This window comes from Gracilinanus agilis, chromosome 4, assembly GCF_016433145.1.
Source record: "Gracilinanus agilis isolate LMUSP501 chromosome 4, AgileGrace, whole genome shotgun sequence".
Lineage (NCBI taxonomy): Eukaryota > Metazoa > Chordata > Mammalia > Didelphimorphia > Didelphidae > Gracilinanus > Gracilinanus agilis.
This window is the reverse complement of record NC_058133.1, coordinates 513,831,215-513,849,102: the sequence shown is the minus strand read 5'-3', so window position 1 is coordinate 513,849,102 and position 17,888 is coordinate 513,831,215. Positions and strand designations below refer to the sequence as shown.

At 52.7% G+C, this 17,888-nt stretch overlaps 1 protein-coding gene across 13 annotated transcripts in view; it reads left to right on the top strand.

Moving 5' to 3' along the window:
* Nucleotides 1–17,888, top strand: part of LRRFIP1 (LRR binding FLII interacting protein 1) — a 95,463-nt gene that overhangs the window by 5,825 nt on the left and 71,750 nt on the right. For all 13 annotated transcript variants that reach the window (XM_044673346.1, XM_044673345.1, XM_044673344.1 and 10 more), the window contains exon 2: nt 14,193–14,279. In XM_044673346.1, the coding sequence (XP_044529281.1) occupies nt 14,193–14,279 (87 nt within the window). The remainder of the gene's footprint in view (nt 1–14,192; nt 14,280–17,888) is intronic.

The following is a 17,888-nucleotide window of genomic DNA, read 5'->3' as shown; positions in this document are numbered from 1 at the left end:
CCTGGGTTCTAGTGTGACCCCAGCCACCTCCTCGCTGGGCAAGTCACTTCACTCCCATTGCTCAGCCCTCGTGTCTCTTCTGTCTTAGAAATGATACCGAAACAGAAGGTGGAGGTTCCCGTGAAACCCTCCGGCTCTGCCTCGAGGCCTTGGCGGTCGCGGAGTGGAGTGGGAGCCCCAGCTGGGTGATCCTGGGCAGCTCCTGGAAGGCTCGTGCCTTAGTTTCCTCCTCTGTAAAGGGGGGAGATGAGGAGGCTTCCCTCTGCTTTACGGGATGGCGGAGGGGGCGCTGCAGAACCTTCTCCGGTTACCCGTGAGGAAACCCCAAGCCGGCAGTCTTGCCTCGGTTGCCTCCATCCTCTCTCTTCCTCTCGCCTTACCAAGCTGTGATGGGCTCCTTCTCCGCCACCCATAAACATCCCCAGGTGTCTCTGGGGCTTGTGAAGCCTTCCTGGATCCTGCCTCCCCCTCCTGCCTCCCCCCTCCTGCCTCCCCCCTCCTGCCTCCCTCCTCCTGCCTCCCCCCTCCTGCCTCCCCCCACCAAAGCGCGGAGGAAGCCGCCACGCTCTTGTCTTGGCTCTCATCAAGCCCCGGCCATCTGCTTCTGATCTCGCCAGGCAGCTACAAGTGCCCTCCCCACGGTCACTCGGGACCGCCTGCCGGCCTTCTCTCCGCCCTCCTCCGTCCTGACCTCTTGGCCCCCCTCTCTTCCCAGAGACCTTCTTCTCTCTGGGCTTTCTGGGCCCCGAGTGCTCTCCGTTCCCCTCCTACCTCTCTCACCGCTCCTTCTCCGACTCCTCTCTGGCTCACCAGCCCCGAGCTGTGCTGTGCCCGGGATGGAGCCACCCTCCAGCCTTCCTCGTCTTTCCTGGCCGGGTCATCAGGTAACAGGCTTCAGGGGTCGTCCCTTGGGATGACAGCGGATGACTCCCCACCTCCATCCGGACGTAGCTCTCGTCTCCCTCTCGCTGTCCACACCACCAGTGGAAACCCGCCACGTTCTCCTGATTCCCTTATTTCTGCCCAAGGAACCTTCCTCCCCTGAGCCAGCTGCCCACAGCTTCAGGCGCCTCCCTCTGCCTCTTCCAGGCCTCTCACCCATCTCCTTCCCCCTGGGCTCCCCTGGCTTCACCCCCTGCTCCCTCGACTGGACTATTGAGAGAGCCTCCGAAAGGGCCTCCCGGATTCCTGCCTCTTCTCCCCAGGCCAACCTCCACATGACTGCCAGATTGAGATTCCTAAAACTCAGCTCTGCCCGGGTCACCCCCACGGCTCCGTCTCAATTAGGATCCGGCGCAAACTCCTCCGGTGGGCATCGAAGGCTCTTCACACTCTCTCCCGTCTTGCAGACTTATTTCACGTGATTCCCTCCTCCTTACTTTCTCCTCTCCTTCCCTCCTTCCTCCCTTTGTCTTTCTCCTCGTCTGTCTCTCTTTTCCCTTCCTCTTCCCTTTGTCTCTCTTTTTCCCTGTTTCCCCCATATCTCTGTATATCTCTCCTCTCTCTCTGCCTCTGTTTCTCTCCATGTCTCTTCTTCTCTCTCCCTCTCCCCTTCTCTCCTCTCTCAGTCTTTCTCTACCTTCCCCCCAGACTCTGTCTTTCTTTTTCTCTCTTCATCTGTTTCTCTTTCCCTCTGCTTCCTCCGCATGTCTCTCTCTCTCTCTGTCTCTCTCTCCTTCTCTGGCTCTCTCTGGGTCTCTCTTCTTGGCTCTCTCCTCTTCTCTTTTTCTTCTGTTTCTCTTTTTTTTCTCTCTGGCTCTTTCTCCTCTTCTCTCATTCTCCTTATCTCTGTTTCTCTTTCTTTTTCTGCCTCTTCTTCTCTATCTCTCTTTCCCCAGTCTCCTGTCTCTATCTCTCTCCCTCTCCTTCTCCGGCTCTCTCCCTCCCTCCTCCCTTTGCCTCTCTTTCTCTCTCTCTCTCTCCCGGCTAGGTCCAGGCTCTCCATTTATGAACTGTATCCCTGAATAAGTCCCCGAATTAGGGTCTCTCTCACCATAGACTCGCTTACGTTATGCACCTCTCAGGAAGTTACTGGGAGGGAAGCATTTGTGAATCCAGAAAAGGGCCATGCAGAGGCCAGTGTCTTGTTTTGAGCCTTGGAGCCCAATTCAGAACTGGAAACGCTGCCCCAGACCTGGGGAATAGCCCTGCGTTGGCTGTCCTCTACCCTGAACGTCATCCTTCCCTCTAGGACTTGCAGAGGAGACGAAGTTTTCGTTCAGTCATTTTCAGCCACGTCTGAATCTTTGTGACCGTAATGGAGGTTTTCTTGGCAGAGATACTGGAGTGGTTTGCCATTTCCTTCTCTAGCTCTAATTTTATAGGTGAGAAAACAGAGGCAAACGGAGTTATGTGACTGGCCCAGGGTCATACAGCTAGGAAGTATCTGAAGTCAGATTGGAACCCAGGTCTTCCCAAGTCCCGGCTCGGAGCTCCCTCACTGCCCCACCCAGCAAGGTTGCACTTTGGGGTTCTTATTTTCATTCTTTAGATTTTGCTGTTGTTCTTTAAAGGAGGAGGATTCTGCGTGGCGTCGGATACTTTCTCTGCGCGATGAGCCTTATTGCCTAGCACGGGGGGGGGGGGGGTCCTCTGAACGGCTCTGCCGCCACTTTTGCTCCCTGGGATGTCACGTGCAGGCTTGGAAACACTCCTTGGGGTCACACGAGCTGTTCGGCCCCCTCGGCTTGGATCGGTTGCTCCTAGAGCCAAGGTAGTCGGTGAGCCGAGAAGCGGCCATTCTTGGGTCAGCCCCCGCCGTGCAAGTAGAAGGCAGGAAGAGCTGGGCCGAGGCCAGTCCCGGCCGGCCTCGTCTCTCCCTGTCGGGCTGTACTTTGACGTTGGCTCCCTGGGAGGGAGGCTAAATGACAGTCATCACGTGTCAGAGTTGGAATTTGAAGCAGGGTCTTCCTGGCTCCCAGGGCAGCAGCATCCGCTCCGCACCCCTGCCTGTCCCTTGGGCGAAGCCTCCCAAACCCAGAAGGGCAGACGGTGCAAACTCCTGGCCTCCGCTTTGGGTGCTGACATCCACGAAGCCCTCCCTGGGCGAGTCTAGCCCAAGGAAACTCGGGGAGGGAGAGAGTGCGAATGGCAGGAGGCAGAGGGTGCTTCCCGGAGGCGGCGTCGAAGGAGGACGAGGCTACTGAGGGTCGGAGCTGAGGAGGGAGCCGTGCAAGGCCAGGGAGTGGTTTCTCCAAAGGCCCCGGGGCCGCGGGAGGGATGCCACGTTTGGAGAAGAGCCCCCAGACCCCAGGCAGTCTGGAATGTCGAGTTTGCGAGAAGACCCAGGCCATGGCTGCTTGCCTCTGTTTCCCCAGCTGTCAAATGAGGGTAACGCCTTCCTGGCAGGATTGTGGGGAGGCTCTCGCACTGGCTGCTTTGGGTTGTATTTGTCACCGCAGGGCCTCCCAGAGAGTCCACCGATATAGCCAGCAGCTCCGTGCGGAGGCCGGGACTCGGAGACCAGGAAAAACAGCCGGATGGCAGCAGGTTCCTTTAGGAAGCCTTCGTCCTCGGAGGCTCGCAGGCTGACGGGGAGAGGCCGCCCGGGAAGGGAGGCTGCGGAGGGAGGAGGGACGAGGCGCCCCGCCTGGGGCCGTGATGGCAAGTCTAGAGAAGTCCCCAAAGGGAAAAGGGGAGAAGCCTGCGCCGAGTCCCTGGCCTGCCCTCCGGGCGCAGCACCCCATCAGACAGGGCCGAGCGGAGGACCAGGCAGCCGGGCTTGCAGCGCCCTCAGAAATCCCCAAATGAGTTTCCTGCGCCTGATGGGGTGCCCAGACACGGCCCCGAGCAGCGCCGATGGCGGGAAGCGGCCCTTCCAGTGTTCCGGAACAACTGCTGAGGGCACGTGAGGCGGGAAAACTCACCCAAGACGGGTGTCCAGCCTTGTGTGTCTGCGGTGGAACTCGAACTCGGGTCTTCCCGACTCTGGGCCCAGCTTTCTGTTCCCAAACCGTGCCCCCATCCTTGTGTACTTTACATTTAATGATAAGGCCAGGATTCGAATCGGGCAGGATCCTTTGGAGTGCCCGGAGCAGCAGACCCTCATCCAAGTCATGGATAAAAAACATCAAGCCTGGGCGGCCGGGGGGCTCCGGGGACAGAGAGCCGGGCCTAGAGCCGCGGGTCCTGGGTTCCAGCGTGGCCTCACACACTTCCTAGCTGGGTGACCCTGGCCAAGTCCCCTGACCCCCACGGCCCAGCCCTTCGTGCTCTTCTGCTGTGGAACCAGTGCCCGGTATGGAGTCTAAGACGGGCCAGGATTCTTTTTTCATTTTTCTGAATGGCGTCATCTGTACGTTTCCTCAGATGGCCAAAGGGGGATCCTTGGCCCAAAAGAGCTTAAACCTTTGTGCCCACCTCGGCCTTCTGCTCGGATTTGTACATGGGCCGCTTTTCCCCTCCTTTCCTATTTGGTTTAATTTTTTTTTAAATTAGATTTGTAAACGACTTCCAGACCTCCTTAGTTCCATCTCTCCCTGCCAGCCAGACCTTCCAATATTTATTTATTTATTCATTCATTTATTTATTTTTTTAGCCTTTAACTTCTGTGTATTGGCTCCTAGGTGGAAGAGTGGTAAGGGTAGGCAATGGGGGTCAAGTGACTTGTCCAGGGTCACACAGCTGGGAAGTGTCTGAGGCCAGATTTGAACCCAGGACCTCCCATCTCTAGGCCTGACTCTCCATCCACTGAGCTACCCAGCTGCCCCCTTCCCATATTTAAAGCAGAGCCCCAGATATTGTTCTCTTCACTGGCTGTTTTCTCCCAAATCTGTTTTTCCTCATGAACCCATTTCTTTGAGTGAGTAGAAGTGATAAAAACACCACCTTCACCTCTTCCCCGGATTTCTGGTTTTTGTTTGTTTTTTCATTTTTCTGCCATCTTAGAATCGATCCTGGGTATTGGTTCCAAGACAGAAGCCGATAAGGGCTAGGCCGTGGGGGTGAAGTGACTTGGCCAGGGCCACCCCGCTGGGAAGGGTCTGAGGCCAGACGTGGCCTGGTTTTTCTGAGGCGCTCCAGGCTGTCTGATGGACCGAAGGCCGAGCCCCGGCGGGGAGTCTCGGGACGCAGTCAGAGCCGGCACCCTCGCTTGTTCCCAGTGTAACTTTTTTCCGTTCTTCAGAGATGGCCGTTTAGGCTTTGTAGCTTCTCCTCGGGCTGCTCCCTTGCCTCGCCTTTGAGGGGGAACCGGAGGACGAGAGATGGAACCCGTCACCGCCGCTGCTTAGTGTTGGATGGCAGGACGGCGGGCCTCCGAGGGAGGACCATGAGCGAAGAGCAAAGCCCAAAAGGTGCCTCTTAGTGCAGTCTTGAGCGTCATCCTCATTGCGGGCTGTTTGTGGCAGTGAGGAGGTTTTACCTCGCCTCGTGCTGTCTGTACGGTTTTTAAGCCCTTTACCTTCCGTCGTATCAATAAGGCTATTGGCTCCAAGGCAGAAGAGCAGTAAGGATGAGGCAGTAGGGGTAGGGGACTAGGCCAGGGTCACACAGCTGGGAAGTGTCTGAGGCCGGATTTGAACTCATGAAGACTACAGGCCTGGCACCTCGCTGAGCTGCCTACGCTGTTGGGAGTTCTATAAAAATATGTCTTCAGAGAATTTTCTGTCTTCTCCCCTGAGACTTCCCTCTACTAATAAAAGCCCTGGTTGGGCCCCTTCTCTAGCCCGCCTGCTCCAAGTTCCGCCCCGTCCTACTCCAGACCCTCCAGAAGTCCAGGATCTCATTGATTAGGAGTTTCCTCCCGGGGTGCAGGTCCCACGGCCTCGATGCCGGGGGACCCCTTTCCTGCTCTCGAATTCACTGAATGGCCTATCAGAGTTTCTGCGGGAGCGCCATGGCCGCCCGGCCTCGGTCGGCAGACCCATCGGGTTCTCTCGGCCACTCCGCTCCGGCCGCGATCACATTCCACTTCGTTTCCCTGTTCTGTCCGCGATGGAGACGCGTCTCAAGTTTTCCTTTCCTTGTTTTGGTAACCCAAAGCCAGAGCTGTTCCCTGGTAGAACACTGAGAAACGAGAGCTTTCCCTTTACCGGACAGGCCGGCCCTTTCGCAGGTTAGTCGTCACACCAGCAGCTCTTCTCCCTTGCCAATGGCAGGGCTCGAGGCCTCATTGCGTTCTGGGCGTCTGTCAGCTGCGGTTGATTGAGGCTGAGGCTTGTTTCCAGCCCTGGAGGATGATGGGGAAAGGGCTGTGCAGAATTCAGGGGGATACACAGTTTTCTTCCTCTTGTCTATTCGGTCTTTCCCCAGGGCCCTACCATGGTGGGAGAGCAGGGGATTCGAGGAAGGGGGAGGAGGGAGAGGAAGAAGAAAGAGGAAGAGAAGACGAGAAGGGAAGAAGAGAGGAAGTGGAGAGAAAATTTCCCTTTTAGTCGGAGGTCCTTTGGGTGCATTTCAAATGAGTCACTCAGTGACACTTGCTTGTCGTTGGTGGGCTGTGGAGGAAAGAAGTTCCCTTGTAAATCCGCCGCTTTCCCTGGTCCCAGGAAAGCAGATTGTTTCTAGACCTCCCTGCCCAGAGGAAGGCTCTTCAGCCACCCTGAACTGAACCATGAGAAAGCAGCAGGCCGCGAGGTCTTTCCTTAAGATAGAGGATTGGATAAACTCTGCTAAATCCACATACATTCATCAAGCAGAGGGGGAGGGGGAGGGGGGGGCACACAACTGGACAGGACAAAGGCACCTAGAACAGAGACTTTGGGGCGAGTCACCTTCCTGAGGGCCGCAGTGGCCCTTCTTTCCTGCCTGTTCCTTTTCGTCTTCTCCAGGAGGCTTCCCCTTCCTCGATTTACCAATGCTTCCAACCAATTTGTGCCTTGGCAGCAAGAACTTTTCTAGAATACAGCCCTGTGGTGGGTTCTTCATATTATCAGAGATTGAAAGCTACGAGGAGCCTGAAATAGCATCCAGACCAGCTCCCTTGTTTTACATATGGGGAAACAGAGGCCCAGAAATAGGAAATGACTTACTCTGGTCATATAAGTAGAAGTAAGTGGCTGAGCCATGATTATTCTATAACTACACACCCAATGAAGTCACCTATTGGAGTCCAAATGGAATGGTACAGTCTACCACTTCATCCATCTCTCACTTTCCTTCTCCATCTCCCTCACCCTTTCTCTCTCTCTCTCTCTCTCTCTCTCTCTCTCTCTCTCTCTCTCTCTCTCTTTCTCTCTCTCTTTCCCCCTCTTCCCTTCTCCCTCTTTCTTTCTCTTTCTTTCCCCCTCTTCCTCTCTCCCTTTCTTTCTCTTTTTCTCTCTCTGTCTCTCCCTATCTCTCTCTCTGACCCTCTCTCTCTCTCTCCCTCCCTCTCTCTCTTCCTCTCTCTTTCTCTTCCTCTCTCTCTGTCTCTTGCTCTCTCTGCCCCCTCTCTGTCTCTTTCTCTATCTCTTTATCTGTCTGTCTCTCTCTTAACTTCCCTGTAAAATGAGGGTGTTGAGCCTCGGATATTCTTTCCAACTCTTGTCTATATTTTCTCCTCTCAGTTTCCCCATCTGTAAAGTGACCAGCCGGCACTGAGGTCCCTCCCAGCTCTTGGCCTGGACTTTGAGAAGTGGCCGGTTGAATTCTCTGAAGGAAAAAAGCTCCTCATGGGCACTTCCTGCCAGGCTGCTTTCAGGATTGCGTCTTGTTTCTCCTGACGCCACACTTGTTTTTGAGTGGATTTCTGTCTGCTGGCCGGCTCTCTGGCTCAGCTGCTTCCTCGCTTACATGGATGGGAGGTTTAAAGGGCCTCGCTGGAGCCCAGAGGAGCTGAGGGAGCCCACTTCAGCGAGGTGCCGAGGGCGTTGGTGCAAAAGCCTTCGCTGCCCTTTTAAAGCCTGTATTCCCAGGCCAGGAGGCCGGGGAAAGCTGTTTTTCCTAATTTAGAATTCTTTGAGCAGTAATCTCGAATGCTGCCCCGCCAGCCCATTGCTTTTTATGAGAGAGAATATCAAAGCCCTGCGATGGCTAATCGCCCTCCCGGAAGTAGAACCTGGTTGGGGGAGAGGGCAGCACTTGCTGCTTCTCTACCCCATCTGGGTGCTCTGTAGGCACCTTGGGGAGCCCAGCAGCCAGCCCAGCCTCCCACGCTTTGTTCTTTACCAGGGCTTAGACTCCCAGTTGCCCCGTTGCCCCTGGCATCATAGGAGAAGCTCCAGGCTCTTGGAGTCATTGGCTCTCCCCCTCTCCTGTGAAAACCTCCTCCAGGTCACCAAACTGGTGGAAGAGAGGCTGTGGGCGGAGAGGATGGGTGGCAGGACTCCCCGGAGCCCTTTGCCAAGCCAAGAGCTCAATGGAGGTGCCAGCTGTTTGCTGTGGTCCATGTGCCAGGACTTAGCCCAGAGCCTGGCACTCTATTTGAGATGGGAGAAATGGGATGGAGGGCTTCCTGGAGTAGGCGATAGCTGAGTCGGGCATGGAAGGAATAGGAGGATCGATCCCAGTATAGAGAGCTTAGGAGGGTGCGTGCTCCTTGAGAACGTGTCCCGCATGAATTCAGAGAGAGAAGGATTCAGCCAAGATGGCAGAACAAGCCAGCAGGGTAATAGTGTGAAACCAAACCAGGAAGATAGGTTGGAGCCATATTGTGGAAAGTCTCTAAACCTAAACTGAAGAGTTCAGATTTTAGCCTATGCCCTTGGAGGTAGTATAGTTCAGTGGAAAGGGCACTGTCTGAAGTCCAAAGACCAGGGTTCAAATCTCCCCTCTGATGTTCATACTCTTTCTTTGGCCTTGGACACAATGCATAACTGTCCTGGTCCTCAGTTTCTTGTTCCATAAATCGAGGGGATTGCATCTGAGGTAGCCCAGTGATCCATGCCTAAGAGAGTGCTAGGATCGTGTGTTCAGAGCTGGAGGGACCTGGGTGATGGGCGAGAGATGGAAGGAATGAGGAAACAAAGTTTGAGCTTCTGAGCCTATCAATTCATTAAGCAAGGCATGCCAGTTACCCTACAAGTCAGGGATAGACCCCTTCCTCGGCTAAGGCCTGGACCCTGAATACAGGAGGAGATAAAAAGGAAACAACACATTAAGTAATCTGATTTCTAACTAGATGAAAGATTAGGGGCTTTCAAAGTTGGGGGGAGAGTTGATAATTCCCTGAATTCTGAAAAAGAGACACCCCACTTCTCCCCAAGTATCTGTAAACAACCAAAGGAACACGCGAACAATAACTGATTGACTGGGATTGGGCCAGTTTTCCGATAAGGCATGTGGGTTGCTTGAGATGCACTTCATCAGTCTTTGGATCTGACTGGGTTTCTAGTCCATAAAGCCTAGGTCTTTGGTTACTGCTCTCTAAGCACAGGGAGAGGTAGTCCAGTTTCCCAGCCATGCTGGGCTCGTTTCTTTTTTAATTCAAAGAGATTTTATTTTCCCAATTACATGTAATAATGATTTTCAACATACATTTTCCAAAATTAAAAGGGCCAAACTGTCTCCCTCCCTGCACTCGGAGATGGTAAGCAATTGGATCTGGACCAAATGTGTTATCATGCAAAGCACACTTCTCTTTTGGCCATTGTTGTAAGAGCACGCTCATAGAGAACCCAAACCCCCAAATAAAGCCATAAATAAGCTGATGTGGAAGATAATCTCCTTTGATCTGCATCTGACTCCAGCAGTTCTTTCTCTGGAGGTAGATAGCATTCCTCGTTAGAAGTCATGCAGGGCTAGTTTCAAGCAACACAAGAAGGTTTTCTTCCAATTCCAACAATTCAGTAAAGTTTTCTTACAAGACAGAATTTGGCCTAGACCCATCATCGAAGAGAAGCGAACTAAGCTAGCTCCAGAACTGAGTCACGAGATGGAGTTCACTCAGTTCTCACAATTAACTACTTGTTCTAATCCCCTCAGTTTCCTCACCTTGAAGGCCATCTAGTCCAGCCCTCTCTTACAGAGCAGGAAACTGAGAACCAGGAAGATGATGGTCTTTGGTCATGTCTAATAGTTAGTATCAGAGGTGGGATTTGAACCTGGATCTTCTTGACTCCAAGTCCAACACTTTAATCATTTCACTACACTTGGACCTCAGGCGGAAAGAGAATACCCCCCAAAGATTTGGAGTCTTCCAATAGACTACATGATTTGGCAGTGCCTCGGTCATCAGAGACCTCTAGGAGCCCCCTTAAGTAGAGTGGATGGTGAGGAAGTAGAAGTAGTGAGTGGAGATGGCTCTTCAAGTTTTACAAAAACAAGAAGAAAACAAGCTGAAAGGATTCCTGATGGGTCCCGAGGGCAGGCTTAATTCATTCATTAATTGATTTTTTTAAGTCAATTCCATCATGAAATCAATACTAAGTATTAGTTCTGAGGCAGTTGGCAAAGCAATAGAGTCAAATGACTTGCTCAGGGTCCCACAGTTAGGAAATGTCTGAGACCAGGACCTCTGATCTCCAGGTCTGACTCTACCCACTGAGCAACTTCGCTGCCCTCAGGGCTAATTTAGAGAAGCATGTGGTTGCTACTGTCTTCTTGAAAAAGCAGATTTCAGACTACTTTAGAGTTTTCTTCCATCTCCACTAGAGGACTTTGTCTGGGTGTGGACAGAGGGTTCGAGTCATAGATTGTTTTCCCTTTGCAGGCTGGTACATGAATGGAGGCTGCCCTTGAGCCAGTTCATTCAGTCATTAGGACTTTGTTGACATGACTAAGTAATCTAGACTTGCTTGTATGTGCCCACATATGGGTGTTGCCGAGGCTTAGACACAAACAGATAAAAGAGTTTAAGTGGTCGTTTGAAAGCAGGGGAATCCTTTACCCTTTCTGTGCTCTGGGCTCCACTGACAGTCTGGTGAGATCTGGGTGCCCCTTCTCACAATTACACTTTAAATGTATAAAACAAGACACGTAGGATTGCAAAGGAAGCCAATTATATTGGAATATAGTTAGCAAAAGATTTGAAAAAGAAGCTCACAAACCATAGGCTAAGAAGTCCTGCTCTTAGGGGGTTGGGTGGTATGCGGAACCTGGAGAACCGCTGCACACTTTGATATTTTTGAGTCTGACCTTGAACATGATTGGCACCGCCGTGTGGCTCATTTTTCTGTTGGGGGGAATGAAAAGGAGCTTCGTTACTGTGCTTACAATCCCAAGCTAGGCCTATTATGAAGCGTGACCTCTTATGCATAAAACCTCAGCATTACTGCCGAGTGTGGCCAAAAAGAGAAGAAAAAGGAAAGGAAAGAAACCAGGGGCAAAATGACTTCTAATTTGCCTGTCTCTTTCCTCTAGGAGAGTATAAGCTCCTTGTAGGCAGGAACTGTATGCTTCTAACTACTTTGGTCTGTTATTCAGCTAACTATATTCAGGGGTCTGCAACGTATGGCTCTCGAGCCATATCTGGCTCCACCTCCCGACCGGCCAGTCCAGGCAGAGTCCTAGGATGTGCCCCAGAGGAACCTTCAGCCCCCTCCCCGTATTCCAGTGCCTTCCGCCTTCATCCTCCTCCTTCCGCAGGCGTTTATGGCTCTCACGACCAAAAAGGTTGCCGACCGTTGCTCTAGATGGTTTGTTGTTATTGTTCAGTCATTTCAATCCTGTCTGACTCCTCATGGTGCTGTTTGAGATTTTCTTGGCAGAGATACTGGAGAGGTTCATTTCCTTCTCCATTCCCAGCTCATTTTACAGATGAGAAAACTGAGGCAACTGATTTGAACTCTGGTCTTCCTGACTCTGGGTCCAGAACTCTATCCACTGTGCCACTCAGCTTCCCCATTACTAGAATTGAGAAGAAATCATCATAGAAATAGTTGATAGAGAATAATATGGAATCCTAGCCCTAGTGCTAGAAGGAACTTCAGAGACCAGATTCTCTAACAACTCTCATTTTACAAATAAGGAAACCAAGGCCTGGGGAGGTTAAGTAATTTGCTCAGACTCACAAAAAAGTCCATGTTAGTCAACTAGTACCTACTATATGCCAAGCCCTGTACTAAGTTCTAAAGAAAGGTCAAAAGAAAAATCCCGACTATCAAGGAGCTCATGGTCTGCTGAGGGAATCCTCATGCAGAAACTATGCAAACAAGATACATACAGGATAGAATTTAAAATAATAATAACTACATTTATATGGTGCTTACTATGTACCAGGCACTAAGCTAAGTGCTTCATAATTATCATATCACTTAATCTACATCCTTGGGAGTTAGGTGCTATTAATTTCTCCATGTTTGTAGGTGAAGAAACCAAAGCATACAAAAGTTAAGTGACTTGGCCAGGGTCACACAGCTAGTAGGTGTCTAAGGCAAGAGTTGAATTCAGGTCTTCCTGATTCCTGGGCACTATAGTGCTCCCTAGATATCTCAAATTGGAGAGTAAGCAGCTCAGAAGGAAGGCATTAAGATTAAGGAAGACTGGGAAAGGTTTCTTATAGAAGGTGGGGCTTTGGCCAAGGCTTAAAGGAAGCCAGGGATGCCAGGGAAATGAGGAGAGAGAGTGTGCCAGAGGTGGGTGTCAGCCAGTGGAAACATGGAGTCAGGATGTGGAATGTTTGTGCAAGGAACCAAGGCAGTGAGGTGTAAGAAGACTGCAAGGGAGGAACTGGTGGGTTGTGAAGGAAGGACTTTGAGAGCCTGAGTCCCATAGTTAAGCCCTGGAGGAAATAAAGAGCCACTGAAGTTTGTTGACTAGGGAAAGCAATGTGGTCAGATTCATGTTTTAGGAAGATCAGTTTAACAGCCAGAGGTCAGAGGGAATATTTCAAAAAGAGGAGTCCTGATGCTAGAGTCAGGGGCTAGATAACACAGTGTAGAGATCACTGGGCCTGAAGTCACAAATGCTTATCTTCCTGAGTTCTGATCTGGTGACAGATCCTTACTTAGGCATGTGACCATGAGCAAATCTTCACCCTATTTGCCTCAGTTTCCTCATCTGTAAAATGAGTTGAAGAAGGAAATGACAAACTAGTCCAGTGTTTTTGCTGAGAAAATCCTAAATGGAGTCATGAAGAGGCAGATATGACTGAAATGACTCCAAAACAACAGCAAAGATAAATACAAAGCAATTTTGGAGGGTACGGGGATAACTTTGGGGGGAATTTGGGAAGGCCACTTGAAGGAGGTGGCCAAAGGGCTGAGTCTTGAAGGCAACTGGGGGTTCCAAAGTCAGAGGCAGGAAAACATTCCAGCCAGGGTCATGCCATAGTCTGATCTCATCTTTAGGAATTTCATCTTGATAGTCATGTGAAGAAAGGAGAGCCTGGAGACCAATGGAAGGCTATTGCAGTTGTCCGCGTGGGAGTAGATGATGATGATGTGGACTGGAGTGGTTGTGGTCTGAGGGATTTAAAAGTCCTGGTGAAGTGTAGCATCGACAAGACTGATTTGTTTTTTTGGTGTCAGTAAAAGCGAAGCTGGGGGATAGAGCCCTCCTGGGTTGTGAATATGGGCACTAGAAGAATGGACAGCAGTGGAGGAGTTCAGACCAAGTAGGGTGAATTTAGGAGGAAAATCATGAGTTCTTTTTTGGAAATTGTTCAGTTTGAGGTGCCCATGGGCCATCCAAGTGCAGATATCCAATAGGCAAATGGTGATGGAGAACTGGAGCTCCAGAGAGAGAGGAAGGCAGGATATGTAGACCTGGGAATCGTCCTCCAAGAGATGGCCATTGAACCTTGGGAGCTGGTGAGATCACTAAGAGAAAGATGAGGGAGAGCAGCAGAGATGGCCAAGGACGGTACCCTCTGAGGGATGCCCACAAATGGTGGGATGTATCCTCAGCCAAGGATCCTGAGAAGTGGTCAGACAGGTAGGAGAACTCCCAGAGAGCCAGGTTCCAAAGTCCCAGGCGGGGGAGAACGTAAGGGGTAGTCAGCATTGACATAGTGTGCGAGAGGTGAAGGAAGACGGAGAAAAGGCGACTCCGAGGGGATGTGAAAGCGGCCTTCAGGTCCCTGAGGAACATTCGGAGGAAGACTAGACTCGTTCAGACTTATCCCAGAGAGGACCAGCAGGAAAGATGCGATTTCTATCTAGAACTCTTCTTGGTTTAGCTTTCCATCACTGGAATGAGTCCCCGGAAAAGAAGTGGCCTCCCTGGGCAGAGGAGAACCTCAGGGGGTGCCCACATGGGCTGGGACTTGGGATTGGAACTCTTGAAGGTACCTTCCCTGAATTAAATTGGAAAGTGGCCGAGTCATGAGCTTAATGTCGTCCATGAAAGCATTAATTGGTCTAAACATTAACTGGAGCTCTTCTCTTTGTCAGGCCGAAGCCCGACTCGCAGCCAAGAGAGCAGCCCGAGCCGAGGCTCGCGAGATCCGCATGAAGGAGCTGGAGAGGCAGCAGAAGGAGGTAAGGGCTTTACTAAGAGCCGGACCTGGCTTTACCCTTGGGGGGGTCCATTCGTTGGTTCGTCCTTCTAGGCTTGCTTGAGTTTGGACTGAATTTGTACGATCTGAACTCCTGGGAAACGTGCCCAGGAAGGCAGGTCATGTCGTGCCACAGACTTCTCCAGAGCCTGACCGGCCCCATGTACAAGGCACAAGGGGGCTGCTCCCTCTCTGTCTCCTTTTGAAGGGTCAGGAGTGCCAGCCAGAGTCTTGTGGGTGACCCGGAGGGCCCCGCCATTCCCAGCAGAAATGTTCTGTGGGAGGAAAGTCAGAGAGACTCGCCGGCGCCCTCAGGGGGAGGACCTTGGGGGTGTCTGGCGTCTGAGCCCGTGAGGATGGCCGAGACGGTGAAATGGGGCGCTGGGTTAGCCCCCCGGGGGGGCTCCAATCCTGCTAAGGCTCGGCCCTGCAGCCAGAGAGTCTTACTGGGGCTCCTTCCCTGTCGGGACGTACATCCACGTGTCTGTGTGTCTGGTTGGCGTACGTGGCGTCCTGGAAAGCTTCCTGGAGTGTTGCTTTTACGGCACACGCCTGCCTTCCTGTCGGAGTGTCTCTGCACGTGTGTGCATGTACATATGTGTGTGTGTGTACTGCCGTGTGCACTACGTACTTACGCATGCATGTGCGTACATACATGTGTACTGACATGCACACTATGCACTTACGCATGTGTGTGTACTTTCGCGTGTGCTTACACGTGCACATATGCACTCACACATGCACTTGCGTGTGTGCATATGTACTTAAGTGTGCACGTATGTACACACACCCAGAGTTCTTCCGATTGAGACTGGAGGCCAAGGCAGTGGGGGTGACGGAGTGGAAGGAGGAGCGAAGGCTCCTGGGGCTCGTGGGGTCCTGCCACCCTCGCCTGGGGAGCAGCAGCCCCCCTTTTTGTGATGCTCCTCAGCGTCGGAGTCCGCATTAGGGCTACATCTGTGACATCACCGACGTCGGGAACTCCCAGATGAGGAAATTCCTGCTCCCTGTGCAAGGCGGCCCCCCTCCTCCCACCCCATCCCCCACCACTTAGGAGAGCTTCCTGGAGCCCTTCAAGGGGAAGTGACTTGCCCAGGGTCACACAGCCAGAATGTGTTAGAGCTAAATCCAACTCCTGCTCACACGAAGGCTTGCTCTGCCCACTGGGCCACATGGCTGGGCATCTGGTGCTGGACCCGTGATTTCTGGGAGAAGAATCTCCTGGGTGAAGACAGTCCTGCGACGCGTGTGGTTCTGCCCCTTATCTGGAGTTTGTGCTCCAACGCTGAGCGGTGGTGACTTGCCCAAGGTCACCTAGCTGCCTCGTGTCCAGGGTGAGGCTTGACCCCCGATTTTCCCGGGTTTGAGGACGGCTCTGTGAGATGTTTGTGGCAGCACGCTACGGTGGGGCATCCCGGGAGGGTGGGCCCTTCGCAGGGCGGCTCACCCACCTTGGGTGCCCCCCTCGCCCACTCTCACCTGCGGCTCCAGGAAACGAGGGCACGGCAGCCGCCACACCCACGAACATGGCAGGCGGGCCGGGCCGGCTCTGAGTGAGGGAGATGCCGCCCCCGAGGCCGTGAAGCCTCCCCCAGCAGAATGGGCGCGTGAGAACGGTTTGTGCCAACAGCCGTGAAGGCGGCTGCGGCAGGCGCTGCGGAACACTTAGAACTTGGTGCGGCAGGCAAGCTCCCGGACTGTCCCCCGTCCTGACGGCCGTCCTGCCATCAGACGTCTCCCTGTGGGAGAGAGAGTGAGGCCGAGGCCTCTGGGCCCCCCTGAGCCCCCCGCTGTCCTCGGCCCTCTCCTCCACGGAGGACGAGCAACAACATTTAACCTGTGGCTGCTCTTCTCCCGGTTTCTCCCTTCAAAGATTTGAATGGCCTCGGCACCTCAGAATGCATTTTCCCGTTGGATCAGGGTCCCAGGATAACTGGTTCTGAAAGCCAATCCACAAAGAGGACTTGGACACTCTGGCTGAGGCGGCCCGGCCCGCCCAGACCCGCTGCTCATCCTGAGGGATCCTTGACGCCTCTTTGCTCACTTTGGGTCTCACCGGCTTCTTTGATGGAAGACGAGCTCCGGCAGGCTCTACCAAACCCCTGGGCTCGGGCGTCAGAACGGACCTGCCTGCCGTGGGAGGGCCGGCCTCACTGACGATGGCACAAGAAGGCTGCCGTGCAGGGGACGGATTCTTTGGCCGCCCCCGACCCTCCCCCCCTCCCAAATACAAAATGGCACCCAGAGCTGTCTGGTGGCCTTCTGCTGGGCCTGTAAGCAACGAAGTGGGAGCGCCCAGCTGCCCTCCATGGCCGAGGCATCAGGCCAGATGAAACTCATCTGGATGGTTTGAAAGAACGAACAGGTGCTAGACTGAGTCAAAGTCCGTGAACTTTCCACATTCGTGGAGAATGGAAGAGATGCTGGAGGACAGGCCGCGGGCAAGGGTGGACTTTGTCTTAACAAAGGGAAGAGCGCAGAGTCTGTACACTCAAGGCTGCTGAGCTCGCCTTTGCTTCCCAGCAAAATTCTGTGCTGGGGATGGGTCGGGAGTCTTGTATAACAATGGGGTAATAGTGACCACGTCCTGTCTGAGCCGAACCCTAGAACGTGGCAGAAATGTCTCAGGGAGACCCGAGTCCTTCAAGAGATCAACTTCATCATTCACACAAGAAAAGCCACGTCTCCAAGGCTATCAAAGTCGCTGATAAAGCCTGGGAATGGGCAGAGGACCAGCCAGATCCCTGGGCCCATCTCCTGGGCACCTTCCATGTTGGCGGTGAACCCTTTTCATTTCTTCTTTTTGGAAATATTTTTTCTTTGACCAATTACACATCATAACAATTTTCCACATCCATTTTCTAAAGTTCTTTAATCCAAATTGTCTCCCTCCTTCTCTTCCTTCTCCCCTCCCAGAGCTGGCAAGCAATTCAGTCTGGGTTATCCATGTAGTATCATGCAAAATAATTTTCCTTTTTGTTCATCTTTGTAAGAGAATAATCCTATAAAACCAACCCCCCCAAACAAAAACCCAAATAAATGAAAGCAAAATATTGTCTGCTTGGATCTGCATCCAACGCCAACAGTTCTTTCTCTGGAGGCGGAGAGCATTCTTTGGACGTCGAACCATTTTTGGACCATTCTGAATCATACCTAATTGCGCTCCGGACTGTCCGCTACCCCTCCATCATGAGCGACACCAGAGGGTTTGGCAAGTGCTTTTGCTAAAATCTACAAGATTCCCATCACCAAAAGGAAATCCTCTTCTTCTGACATGGCCAGTTCTTAGGGGAAGCCTTGCCAGCTCACTGATTGCTGCTTCCTTTTCTGGAGGCACCCCTTAATGACAAAGTCTGACATTTGCCAGGAATCAGTTAATTCACTGACCTCTGGTTTGCAGGTTCCATGTTCTCTTCCTGTTGAGGGAAAACCAGGCCATCCTGCTTTTTCTGGCCCTGGGACGTGGCTCCCACTTCCCAACCCCCTTAAGATATTGCCTCGGCATTCAGCTCTGCAGGCTCTCTCATCTGCTGAGGAGTGGCGCACCCTCCGAGTGGCGCACCCTCCGAGTGGCGCACCCTCCGAGTGGCGC